General features: G+C 36.6%; 1 protein-coding gene across 2 annotated transcripts in view; it reads right to left on the bottom strand.

The window, feature by feature from the left end:
* DYNC2I1 (dynein 2 intermediate chain 1) overlaps positions 1–14,090 on the bottom strand; it is a 34,332-nt gene that overhangs the window by 6,187 nt on the left and 14,055 nt on the right. For both annotated transcript variants that reach the window (XM_087917579.1, XM_026718325.2), the window contains 11 exons: positions 13,061–13,190; positions 11,507–11,618; positions 10,937–11,022; positions 8,194–8,323; positions 7,259–7,431; positions 6,718–6,880; positions 5,477–5,590; positions 3,847–3,908; positions 2,475–2,526; positions 914–974; positions 3–102 (listed from right to left, as the gene is read on the bottom strand). In XM_087917579.1, the coding sequence (XP_087773705.1) occupies positions 3–102; positions 914–974; positions 2,475–2,526; positions 3,847–3,908; positions 5,477–5,590; positions 6,718–6,880; positions 7,259–7,431; positions 8,194–8,323; positions 10,937–11,022; positions 11,507–11,618; positions 13,061–13,190 (1,183 nt within the window). The remainder of the gene's footprint in view (positions 1–2; positions 103–913; positions 975–2,474; positions 2,527–3,846; positions 3,909–5,476; positions 5,591–6,717; positions 6,881–7,258; positions 7,432–8,193; positions 8,324–10,936; positions 11,023–11,506; positions 11,619–13,060; positions 13,191–14,090) is intronic.

Raw genomic sequence — 14,090 nt, 5'->3', positions numbered from 1 at the left:
ACAGCATCTGTTCCAACAACAAAATGATTAGGATTTGAAGGCAGAAATTTAATGTTCAGTGTCTGGGGCACCCCCAGAAATGTATAATCTTTTGGAGAAATACTGAATATAAAAGAAACATATATATTAACAAGTGAAACTACAACAAATATTGAAGTACTTAATGAATATATTAGATTAACCAGCCAATTTAAGAAACAATCCTTGTTTCTCTATTTTTCTAGTGATTTTAAATATAATAATCTTGTTCAAACAAGCGTTATTTTTTAACAGAGTGATAAGCCGACATCCCTCTCTCAAAGCATATTTGTTATTCCTTCAACAATATAAAACTTGATCAGAAGGAATTCAGGTAGAAATTGCCATTTGGACAAGCATTCATGTGTACATATTTGTTAGATGAATATGCCAGCATCATCAGAGAGGCCGTCCTTTCTCCTATTTCTTTCCATAACAACCTTATAAGGTAGGTTGAGTTTGGAAAGGTTGGTTCCCATCTTGATCAGGGAGATTCTATTTCTGACAATAAAGCTGAACTTTCTCCAGCACCATCCAACTACACATTCTAGTGTTTCTTAACTTTTAAAATGTGTGGACTTCAATTCTCAGAATTCCTCTATTGGCTAGAGAATTCTGGGAGTTGAAGTCCACATGTTTTAAAGTGCCCATGGTTGAGAAACACTGACTCAATCAGGTCGCTTGGCTTGTACTGATGCTCTAATATGACCAACCAAACTTTTTGTCAAGGGAGCATTTGGAACAGGGCTGTGCACACGAAGAACCATTATTCAAGCTTTCTTCCACTTTCTGCCCCCCTGGTGTGATCTGCTACTAGGGAACTACTATCGCCGGCATTGACATATGTGCTTTCAAGGAACAATCCCATTAAGAAGATGTGTTCTATATATTTTACCTGCAATTCAGATGAACAGTAGAGCTATGAACCAATTTAATTTTTCCCCCGGGAATTAATCCTGAAAGTAATAAAATGCATTGTGATAATTATAATAGCAACAATTTATTCGTACTGATATAATTAAATAGCAGGGCAATTTTAAATCCAAGCATGAGTTATCAATTTATGTTCATAAGTTCTGTTCACAAATTTAACTAGGCAGAAAAATAAAGATATATCTTTATTCAATATGGCATACATGTCTCCTGTTAATTGGCCAATATGGCTCCAATCCTTAATGACTACCAGCAATGCTCTTCCACCAGTGAAATTCCCTCTCAGCCTATGAATAGCTAGTTTCTAAATGAGACTCACTTGATGTTTTTCAAAGCTTTTGTCTCCCTGTTGAAAGGTCCCCCTGTGCCTCCAAATCAAATAAACCTCTAATCAGTCATAGACCAGCAGATAAAACATGTCAGGATTAATTAAGATGAAAAACAAAAGTATAACTGTTCTAAAATATCTAAAAAGGATTAGAGTTAATACTATAGCATACTATACAACTACAGCACAGTATTTGGCTTTGTTCAAAGAAATAGACAGACAAATCCAATAAAAACATCCTGAGATAAAACATCTGAATCACCAAGGTGTTGACTAAGCCACCAAAACATAATATACAAGATTTTTGTTCTTCAATTGTTAGCAAGCCTGAACTGATTTCAAGCTGGCAGAGTAACTGATTCAAGATAACTGAGGATTACAACCTACCTTAGACTAAATTAGGCTGGCCCCAAACTAAAGATTTTGAAACCCTATGAACCTATCACTCAGGTGTAATTATAATTAATGCTCATTTCATTTCTCTGAGCTGCTACATATTTTGTAGTTGTCAGTGTCTTATTTAAAAAACATTTTTATTATGTTATAAAGTATTATAAAATACAAACTACAAAAGTAAATAGAAGACCGGAGGAAAGGGGAAGTGAAGTGAGGAAAGATAGGGAAAAGAAAAAGAAAAACAAACACTGACTTCCAACTCTCTCTGTTACAGTAAAATAAGGCATTAACATCAAATTGCAGCTTTTTGCTTTTCCATAATAGTATAAACAAAACATTTCTGTAAAAATATATCAGTATAATCTAAAACCCAAATTCAGAGTTTCCTTCTTTTCCACATCAAGTACAAAATTCAGAAGAGAAGTTCAGTGTCTTATTTTTAACATTTTTCACTACCAGAGTCATTTGTTGAGATGGGCAATTATATAAATTGAATAAATAATTAAAAAAATATAACTTGTCTTTTTGTCCTTAGTCCAACATCTTAATCATGACACCCAATTGTAGGGGAAAGTGCAGAAAGAATCTAGGGGAGCCGTGAAGAATCTTTTAATTGTACATTGTTACAATAAATGCATGTTTCCCAAAATTTCACTATTGGGTTTATTATTCATTTGAGTTCATTTTGGTGTTTGGATTCTTAGGAAGGTTGGTATATTAACATTACATTATAGAGAGGTAATGGCAAAAGGTTTAAGAAATCTGGCTCAATTGACACTCTCTAATTAACTTTACTTACCTAAATCATTTTGCGAGCCAGACAAATCTCCTTTCTGAAGTTCAACAACCACCTAGGAAATGTCAAAAATTAGTCTCAAAGAGAGAGTGACAGAAATGTCTGATATATTCAGATAGTCCTCAACTTACAATCGTAATTGAACCTGCCGATCACAGTCATAACTCACAATGGTCATTAAACCATCATGTGATGACCTGATTTTACAGCCTTTTCTGCAGTGGTCATTAAATTAATGTTGCAGTTCTTAAGTGAATATTGTTAATGTTGAATAAACTAGTGGTTCACTCGGTGCAGTTTTGCAGAAAAGCGGAAGTGAATGCCATTTTTTTTTGTAAAACCATTGGAAAACACAATCATGTGACCACAGGATGCTGCAAGTTGTCATAAATGCAGCCTGGATGCCAAGCACTTGAAATATGTCACATGATTGGGGGCTGGCAAAAGTCAGACCTTCAAATCCTGGTTGTAAGTACCCCCCCAGGTAAGATTATAGGAACTTTGAAGAGTCACTAAACAACCAGTCATACGTATTTCTATAAAAGTTAGAAGTATGCCAATAAAACAGATGTTAAGAAATATACAGTACATGTACTCTTAGTTGTAATGGCGCAATGGAAAAAGCTCAACTTTTTAAAATACTTGGGAATAGATATGCTCTAATAGCAGAAGCATGATGCTAGCAATAACAAGAAAACAAGGCAGTTATGAGAAAATGCATAAGCTTTTGCTTATGAATTAAAATTTATAAATTAAGATTCAGAAATACAGTCATTAAGAATTATATTCATAACATTTAAGAACACACTTTCAATTGCAACGGATGCCTTATCTTGGCTGGAAAAGAAAACAACTTGTTCCAAGTTTAAAAAAACCAAACCTTTAAGAATAATCTGGAAAGCTGTTCTTTTTAGAGCAATGGGGATCAGGTTGCAGGAAAATGTGACTTGCATTATAAGGCATTAACTCAGGGTTGGGCGTGCTGCAGATCCCATTAGAGTATTGGCTAGTGGGGATCAGCACATTTGTTTTTGTTTTTTATTGCCTTTTCTGCTCAGTGGAAGATCCTTCTTTTGGAAATTAGAATTGCCTCAACCCTGTTGGTCTCTTGTAAGTCTTTAAAAGCCTGACTGTGTTTGTGAGCCTGGGATGCTGAATGTGTTAAGGGCCCTGTTTCCTGGCTTTACTGTTAATTGGCTAAATATCTTGTTTGTTGTATAAATTTATTTGGATGCTTTTTTATTATTTTCAAAATGTTTTGTTGTTTTAACTGTTTTTATACCTTTGGAATTGTAACCATTCAGAGTCATGACCAAGATGGGAGGCTATAGAAATTGAATAAATAAATAAATAAACTAATATATATATAAGTTACCCATAGACTAAGAGTCCCATTTTCATCCATTGAAGCAATTTGAAATGAAAGTCCAAGCATTTCTGTTGGGAAAAAGAGTATATATAAGCAAACATATTTACAAGAATTCAGGGTTAAACTTTTAAATCTTTCTAACTACATCTAACATTCAAAAATTAGGGACATTTCTGTGTAGCACTGTTAATACTCTCCCAATTTCTCTAAAATATTTTGAAGCTGGAGATGCTCTTGCCCAGCCTGTTCTTGTTGATCTAAAACTATTAGGAAGAGGCAAGGAATAATAGCATGAGCCAGTCCTGAAGAAAAAGGTCAACCACATGCTGCTATCCCCTACCAAGAAAGACTTCCTGCATTTGGCCATTTTCTTCCAAATCTGAACTACTGGAGTGAGGAGAAAGTTATCTGGCCACAGAAACAGATTTTATCCTCCCTATAAATTCCAACTGAGAGTAGTTGCAACCGTCTGACTCAAGTCTAACTCAGGTCCTTTTTCCTAACAGCTGCAGCAGGATTGTACTCAGAAGAATCTTTATGGAAGAATGGATAATGAAGGAGCTTTTACAGAGACTGTTACACTGTTGAGCAAATGACTGGAAGGATTAAGAGTGTATTGGCTGATAAGGACTACTTATATAAGAGGAAAATCAGGCCTTCCATAGGAATTTGTAACTGACTAGAGGGATTAAGATCCAATGGCTGATAAGGTCCCTGCAAAATATATCAGAGCAGGGAGTCCTGTATCAGTTCCAGTGAACAAATTGCTTCAAAAGCTCCACTAAATTTCTGTTATGCTTCTGTTATATCTAAGTGGATAATTTGCGATTTCTGGGGTTTTGCACTACACCAAAGTAGAGGTGGACTTTGAATTATGACTGTAATGGAACCTGCTCCTTTTGGTTCTAAGTCATAAAGTGGATCATCATGTGTCCAACCAGATTTTCTGACTTTTTGTGGCAGTTGTTAAGTAGACTACTATGGTTGTTAAGTGAATTCAATGCCTTTAAACTAACCTATTTGCTTTGAGCCAAAAACTAAAAGTAAATGCCCGTTTTCATCAAAAATGTTATAAATCATGGTTGTGCAACCATAGGACGCTGAAAACAGCTGAAAAGGCAGACCGGTTGCCAAGCACTTAAAATGCAGCCATGTGACTGCGGGAAGGGTTGGTTGCCAGAACTTTGGAAGTGGATCAAAAGGTACTTTTGGGGTGGTCCATTATAACTTTGAACAGTCACTAACATGATGTTTGAGAACATAGAAACATGAAACAGTTCCAAACTGGTGTGGAGTCCTGGTGTGTAAATGCCCTTGCTTTCTTAAAGTCATGCAGGTAGGACATGCAACAATACTGATCATATATTAGACTGCTAAGTATATATGACACCTTCCCTAATCAAGTATCCTCAAGCCAAAGCAATTGAACATATATCATGCTATAAAACCTCACACATCGAAGTGTAGCATTTTGTTCATATGTCCTGTCTCCCAGAGTTCAAGGCCTTTCTTCAACAGTGTAATTTAATTCAGATTGGCATTCCAGTCTGCAGACTGGGATTTCTGGATGATTCAGAATGGAGCAACTAATCTTTTGAAAGAATATGAGCTGATTTGTACCCAGTACTTTACATACCTTCCTGAACAGAGAGATAGGAGAATCCACAGTTCTGCTCCTTGAAGACAGAGGTGGAAACAGGTTCAATGGTCAATACAGTACAAGCGTGATTTATTGCGGTAAACACTCCATCTGCGTTTAAGGAAGAAGCGAAGGTACAATACAATAGTTATTAACTAAGTCCACCCCGCTCAGTCCCAAGCTCAGTGATTTTCAATATTATACCAAACTGGGGTATTCCTGTGTCATGGCAGGGCATGATGTGTGTGTGTGTATGCGTGCGTCCGTGCATGCATGCATACACATGCGTATGTATGCACATTCAGCCCTTTTGGACGGATGTGACCAAAAGTCAATTCTGAAGGATTCTTGTTCTAACCAAGAGTTATTGGATTTCTGCCAGAAAATGGAAAGTTCTGGGCAAATGAACCTGGCCAGTCCAGATCCTCTTCAAGAATCAACTGCAAAAATGAAGAGATCACCTGGAGTAGATGGTCACAATGGAGTTGCAGCTGCCATGAACCATCAGATAGGTGTATAAGTCTGTTTCAGCTGATTTACCTTTGTATCTCTTAAACAAAGTTGATACCCACTGGCTGTGTATATATCAATCAGTACATTCTCCCATTCACTAGAATTAAACTCTTAGGTAAATAGTACAGGTGGTCCTCGACTTATAGCCACTCCTTTAGTGACCATTCAAAGTTACAACAGCATTAAAAAAATGATGTATGGACCTGTCCTCACAACTACAACCATTGCAGCAACCTTAAGGTAACATAATCAAAATTCAGGCTCTTTGCAACCAGCAGGCATTTATGACGGTTGCAGTGTCCCAGATTAAATGATCACTTTTTGACACCTTCTGACAAGAAATATCAATGGGGGAATGCAGGTCTGCTTAATACCCATATGATTCTTTCATTCATTTAACTCAGGCAGTGGTTTACTTAACAATCATAGCAGAAAGGTCATTAAAATCAGGTGCAACTGACTTAAACAATGAAATTGTTAACACTTAACAACAGAAATTCTGGTTCCAACTTATGTGGTCATGAGTTGAGGACTACCTGTAACAGGATTGCTACCTTAATGAACTTAGTTTTCCTCCTCTGGGTCATCCTTTGGCTTAGCTTTTTACTATTTATAATGCATCTCTTTTTTATGGAAGAAAGAATTAAGAAACTAAGGTGGAGGTGAAAATTATTTCTACAAACACTGCACAATCAAATGTAATTATTCAAGGCACACTAACTAACCAGTAGAAAACGTAGGAGATCTAAATGTCCAATCTGTTTCATTAACTTTCACACACTGGTGCATCCTTGAGTTCTCTCTGAGATCCCACACCAGGACTGAACCGTCAACTGTTCCAGCAAACACCAAAGTAGCTTTACAAGGACTAAAGCAGCAACATGTCACCTACAAGGCAGAAGAATATATCTCAGATTAGAATAATAATGTCTTATTTTTGTAACCATTTATTCTTAACCCATAATCTAATAGATTTGTGTTCAAAAAAATGTGAATGCTTCATCCAGTAGTTGATTCATGATCAATTTGACTCCCTGTGGGTTCCAGTTTTCCCAGTATGGCATCTATGGGCATTTCTCAATGGCTACATTTCTTCTGGTTTGCAAGGTCCCTTGCCCTATCTGACTTATACATAACACATTTGGTGGCCAAAGTATTTGAGTTTCAGGTTCAGTTTTGTGGGTAAGCAATCTGCTCCCCTCAAGGTCATCATTTTAGGAGCGCCTAGAAAAAACTCCCAAAATTTCAAGTTCTGAGGAAGCATACCTGTGATTCACAAAGCAATAATTTCTGAGGACTAGAAGGCTGCCAAACATTCCACACACAAATGATGTATTTGCTATCCAGTGATAGGTCATTGGATGTTTCCGGAAGTCCGTGAACTGAAAGCAAAGCCTGTCTCTGAGCCTGTGAGATATGCAGACAGGATATCCTCCGACCTAAAAGGAAGAGTGGGATGAAGATGTTATTATTTGCATTGTTTGAGGGGAAGGAGGAAAAGCCTAAGTCCAAATGAAGTTAATAGAACAGAATAGAATTTGGTTAACTCAATGATTTTCTTTCCAGTATAGATTATTGATGTTTGAAGAATGAAAAAAAAACCCTTTTAAACCTTTATCATTCTCCAAAGCTGACTCTTCTGAAGATATTTTTGAACTCTACGTGCAAAAACTCCCTGGAAATATGAATGAAGGGAACAAAAGAATAATGCCTAAAAACCAAGCATCAGAATCAGTGTGGTGGTAAAGGCCCCAAGATGTAAACAATGAGACTGTGAGTTCTAGTCTTGCTTTAGCTAAGAAAGCCAACTGGGTAACTTTAGGCCAATCATCAGGATATTTTGAGTTCTAGTCCCACCTTAACCCTGAAGGCTAGCTGACTTTGTGCCAGTCAGTTTCTCTCAGTCCAACTCCAAAACATCAAAATAACATTTATTTTCACACACAGCTAAATTCTGATGGAAACCAAAATGAATTGCTATACAAAGTAGCTGAAAAAGAAGATAAAGAAATTAGGAGCTGAAATGAAAAATATTATTTTATTCATTTATTTACTTCTTTATTTTTTACTATTAGATTGATAATCTGCCTTAATTGCTTATGGGCTTCCAAGAGTCACCTGGTTAGCTGTGAAAAACTATATGTTGTACTATTTAAGATCTTACATTCTTACATCACAATAGAAAGAAAAAATATTCTTACCATTCAGGAAGGGAAGACTTGTATTTAACTGGAAGCATCTATCGCTAATAGATAAGCTGGATGATCGTGATCTTAGATTCCGCCTGGGCTGTGTGGCTACTTGATCTTCCTCAAGTAAAACTTCGATCACCTTCCAAAAATATTAAAAAGTTGGGAACTTTCTATCACCATTGATTACACAGACTTCCAAGCTAATTATGGCACATAATTGATACAGTAACCCAGTTTCCCAGATGCTTTTAAGAAAGAAAACAAAATCTGTGGAACGCCCATAGTAGTGTTTGGGTTTCTTTGAGCCCACATCCTTGCCTAACAACAGAAAATACTTCATACAAGAGAACCCAAAGGAGAAAAACAAGCACAAGGAAATTGTTTCAAATTATCATTGGGTCATGTATGGTACACCTAGTTAAGTTCAATAATACAAGTTTTTAAAATTACCAGAGCCGGTTTGGCATAGTAATTAAGCTGCTGATCTAGAAACCAGGACACTGAGTTCTAGTCCCACCGCTTGAATGAGTCAATCACTAGGAGACTGTGAGTTCTAGTTCTGCCTTTGGCATGAAAGCCAGCTGGGTAAATTTGGACCCAACCATCAGCCCAACCTACCAAATAGGATTGTTGCTGTGCGGAAAACAGGAGGAAGGAGTATTAGATGTTTACTGCCTTAAGTTACTTATAAATGTAATAAAGCCAGGATAAAAAATTCTAACAAATGAATAAAATTAGCATATGTGTATGTGTGTGTGTGTGTGTGTGTGTGTGTGTGTGTGTGTGTGTGTGTATGTATGTATGTATGTGTGTGTGTGTGTGTATGTATGCATGGCATTCAGCTTTGTTCAGGTATTTTCCCACGTCATTGTAGTTGTGCTTTTAAAGTTGTAGTAGCGTTTGGCAGAATCTCATCTGCCATCATCAGGCTTCTATATAGTGTTCATCGGATGAACCTATACAGATGAACACTATACAGAAGCCTGATGATGGCAGATGAGATTCTGCCGAAACGTTGCTACAACTTTAAAAGCACAACTATAACGACGTGGGAAAATACCCGAACAAAGCCGAATGCCATACATGTAAGTACCCGCGAAAACTTAAGAAAACATATATATATATATGATGGCAGATGAAATTCTGCTGAAACGTCGCTACAACTTTAAAAGCACAGCTACTATGACGTGGGAAAATACCCGAGCAAAGCCGAATGCCATACATACATACATACATACATACATACATATTCGTCTGTGAGTCAGACTTTCACAGCCATTTCTGTTTTAAATTTGGTGCTAGCCTATGCTGTGCCAGAATGGTTTTTTCTTCATCCTGATTGGTTGGGAATCTTGGTCTGTGTTTACTGGTCTTGGAGTTTGCTGTGTTCTGCTTGATTGGTGTTTTTAATATCTTCTGTCTGTTTTGTGGCTTTGTTTGTCTTGATTGGCTGGCAACATTGTGTTCCTGTACTGGGGGCTTTTAGTGCAGCTTGGCTCCGAGTAAATGGACGGCTATCATTTATTAGGAAGCTAGGTTTCATCTGGGTGCCTGGTTGGGGTGTGTTTGAGCTGGAGGTATCAGGGGGGATCTGTTTGTACCCAGGTGTTTGCCTGGCTTGTGGTGTGGAGATTTTTTTGTTTGTGAGTGCAGGCTTCCAAATAATTGACAGTCTGGTGGAATCATCTCTTCTATTCATGCTTTCAGGTCTATTTTCAATCTCCATGGCTTCTCTGATAATTCTGTAGCTGGGGTTCTCTATAGTGACTAGGGTTTTTGGTGCCATTGAGGTCGATGCTATGACCTGTGGCTTTCATGTGTTGGACTAGTGAGGAAGTGTGTTCCAGCTTTTTTATTGCATTTTTGTGTTCATCTAGGTGGGTACTTATTCTTCTATTGGTCTGTCCAATGTATGTGGGAGGGCACGATTTCATATATGCCTTGGTTTTCCAGGTCAATTTTATCTTTGGGGTTTCTTAGGATGGCTGCTATTTTTCTGTCTGTATTGAAGACAGTCTTGATGTGATGCCTGTATAGTATCTTACTGATTTTGTCTGTAGTACCTCTTATGTAGGGCAGGACAGCTGTTCCATAGGTCTATTCATCTTCTAGATCTCCATTATGTCTCAGTGTGTTTTTGTGGATCAAGCCAGTGATTTTGGTTTTGTGGAAGCCGTTGGCTGTCATTACTTTAGTCAGGGTGCATAGTTCAGATGAAACCTAGCTTCCTAATAAATGATAGCTGTCTGTTTACTCAGAGCCAAGCTACACTAAAAGCCTCCAATATAGGAAACACAATGTTGCCAGCCAATCAAGACAAAAAGAGCTACTAAACAGACAGAAGATATTAGAAACACCAATCAAGCAGAACACAGCAAACTCCAAGACCAATAAACACAGACCAAGACTCCCAACCAATCAGGATGAAGAAAAAATCATTCTGGCACAGCAGTAGGCTAACTCCAAATTTAAAACAGAAACTGCTGTGAAAGTCTGACTCACAGATGAACACAATACAGAAGCCTGATGATGGCAGATGAGATTCTACCGAAACGTTGCTACAACTTTAAAAGCACAACTATAATGACGTGGGAAAATACCCGAACAAATCTGAATACCATACATATAAATACCTGCGAAAATTTAACACACACACACACACACACACACATACACACACACACAAAATTAGCTAATATTATTGATAATTCATAATAATTTGAATAATGAATCATATACATATAAATTATACCTGACAAGCAGATCGTAAAAAGTTTGTTAGTCTCTGGGAGTCAATCTTTGGTGTAATGGCAGTTACATCGTAGCTGCTTTTTGGACCTAAAATGAGACATGAAGTTGTAAAGAGAAAACGAAGAACTGTATCTGCTTACTTGATAATTTTCATGCCGCTTTACCAATGCTGGAGAAAATCGTGACAGAAATGTAGAATATCCAATGCTTGGAGATTCTCTAAGAGTTTCAAAAGAATTCTCATCGGCCTGCCTACTTACCCAAGTCTTAAACTAACCAATATTAAGGCAAAAAAAAAATGGTTAGCTTAAGACTTTTTTTTTTTTTAACGAGGGGACAATAAGCTTCCACTAGAGATTCATCATGTCCACTAGTTGCAATGTCAAACAAACGTCTTGTTTACATGTGTTCCTCAGTTTGGTGATTATGTTCGAGCTCTAATTTTGTTTTAAACAGATTTTTTCCCCTTCTTTAACTGTCCTGGAAAAGTTTTACTACAAATATGGGCCACAAATGTTGGCTAGAATAAATCAAGGTAAAAGAGATTTAAACTTCATTATTTTTTAATCACCTCCAGATACAAGGGCGGTTTCTCCAGGATGCTGCGTCCACTTTTCCTGAGTTTCTATTTCGTCTGTCTGAATACCTCTGTCCAGATTATCCTCATTCCACTGCACATAAGCCTAAAATAGAAATTGAAATTACTGGCAAAAAACTTTCTGTCATATCTGATTAGCTGTATTTATTATTCCATTTTATTTTATTTAATAGACAAAAATTTGGTTACTATAATGTGTTATTATCCACAGATAAAACATTAAGAAGGCACAATTAATATGTTTCTTTAAGATAACACATGAGCAGGAATATTAATATTGTACACAATTGTTTATTGTTGAAATGAAAAATTAATGTCTGGAATTAAGGAGAAATTAACATGTTAATTTTGACTTCTGTCATGCTGATGCCTGGATGATGCTGGCAGGACTGGAATGAATGGCTTTTTATTATTTTTGTATTCTATTTTTATGCTGCCTTTTTGCATATACTTAAGGCGGCCTCGTTTTCCCTAGGAAAGCTAAATAGAAGCTGCTGGCTAACAAGGGCTTATCATATGAGAATTATTTTGTAACATCTAAAGAAATATTTACATAAGTTCTTGTATTTTTTACTATTATTAAAGCATAACAGAAAGTGGCAAAATAGACCACACATTTCACTTTTTGACATTGTATGTATGTATGGTATTCAGCTTTGTTCAGGTATTTTCCCACGTCATTGTAGTTGTGCTTTTAAAGTTGTAGCAACGTTTCGGCAGAATCTCATCTGCCATCATCAGGCTTCATTCATCATCAGGGCAGATGAGATTCTGTCAAAACGTTGCTACAACTTTAGAAGCACAACTACAATGACGTGGGAAAATACCCGAACAAAGCTGAATACCATACATGTAAGTACCCGCAAAAACTTAGGAAAACACACACACACACACACACACACACACACATATACATATACATATATACATACATACATACACACATACATACGTGCAGGTTTTGGCGTGTTCGGGTCTTTTCCCGTGTAAGATTGAGAGTATCTTGGCCAAGATACTCTCAATCTTACATGGGAAAAGACCCGAACACACCAAAACCTGCATACTTACACCCATGAAAATCTACAAAAACACAGACACAGACACAGACACAGACACAGACACACACACACACATATATATATATATATATATATATATATACACACACATACATACATACATACATGCATGCACACACAGAGACAGATAGACAGATAGACTCAGAAATCTTGCAGAGTCCTTTTTGTCAGACAGAGTTGCCTATACAATAAAAATGGATGGAGTTTACATTGTGTCATTGCTGCACCATCTTGACTTTTATAACAACGCTCTGTGTTTACCAGTTGCCAGATTTATTCCCAGTTATGACCTACAACTCTTGAATTGTACTGTTATTTTTCTCTTATTTTGTCATCTCATAACCTCATTGTCCCCTTAATTCACCTTTAAAATCTGTTGATCTGAACACCTTTTAATAAAATAAAATGGAATAAATGTGAATAATTGGGGTATTATTTTATTTCATACCTGTTTGGTGTTTATTTTCCCAAAGTTTCGAATGTACATATCATATTCATTTACTGGAGGCAAATCCAACAAACAGAAGCTGACTGAAAAATCCAGGTCAATGAGACGAAGAAGTTCAAAGCTACGTTTCCTTGAAAAATATGTCACAAGACAGCAAAATGTCTATTAAACAGAAATAAACTTTCACAGGTTAGAATTATTCTCTCTCTGAAAGTAAGAAGCATACAGCATCACGGCATCTATACCAAAAATGTTTCATGTTGGGTTATTATAATCCACTATACTTTTGACATCAAATGAAAATGTTGACTTGATTATATGTTTTCTGGATATAAAACGTTTCCTTTCTAAGTGCTTTCTATGTCTTTCAGAGTATTCTTATAATTATGCCATTTCACACACTTTACAGAGAGCGATTTGAGTTTGCATATCCACAGAGCAGATGTGTGCAATGTTTGTTACATTCATGCTTAATATTTTAAGGCATGTTTGTGTGTGCATAAGATGTGTGTATAAACAATATTTTTATATGATATATAGAGTGGTTCTATAGTACTTTTGCAATAAAAAGTCATAGCTAATATTCCTGAATATTAGACGTTGCAATGGACTAATAATAGATACACATTGTAGAAAGGAAACTGTGTAACAATATGGGCAACAGAAGATAGTCCAAAATAACTAATTAGAAAAGAAAAAAACTGATGTATTTTTCACTTCTAAAATAGATTTTGAAATAGTAGAACAGAGTTGGAAGGGACCTTGGGGAGTCGTCTAGTCCAACCCCCTACTCAGGCAGGAAATTCTATGTCACAGCCCAACATAGTCCCAAGAAATGACTGATGGTGAAATGAAGATGTGCAAGAATTGCTTAGATACAGTTTTGTCTCTTAGCAGGGGATTCCCAAAGCAAATAAGGAAAGGAAACAGCAGCAAAAATTCACTGAACTAGGAAATAATACAGTTTTCTCTATACACACAGTGGCTTGGAAAAAAAATATTGTGTCATTAAATCCCAGGACCTTGAAAA

The sequence above is a fragment of the Pseudonaja textilis genome, chromosome Z (assembly GCF_049901715.1).
Source record: "Pseudonaja textilis isolate UNSWEBS1 chromosome Z, rPseTex1.2, whole genome shotgun sequence".
NCBI classification, from domain to species: Eukaryota; Metazoa; Chordata; class Lepidosauria; order Squamata; family Elapidae; genus Pseudonaja; species Pseudonaja textilis.
The sequence above is the reverse complement of the archived record's forward strand: the minus strand, read 5'-3'. Positions and strand labels throughout refer to the sequence as shown.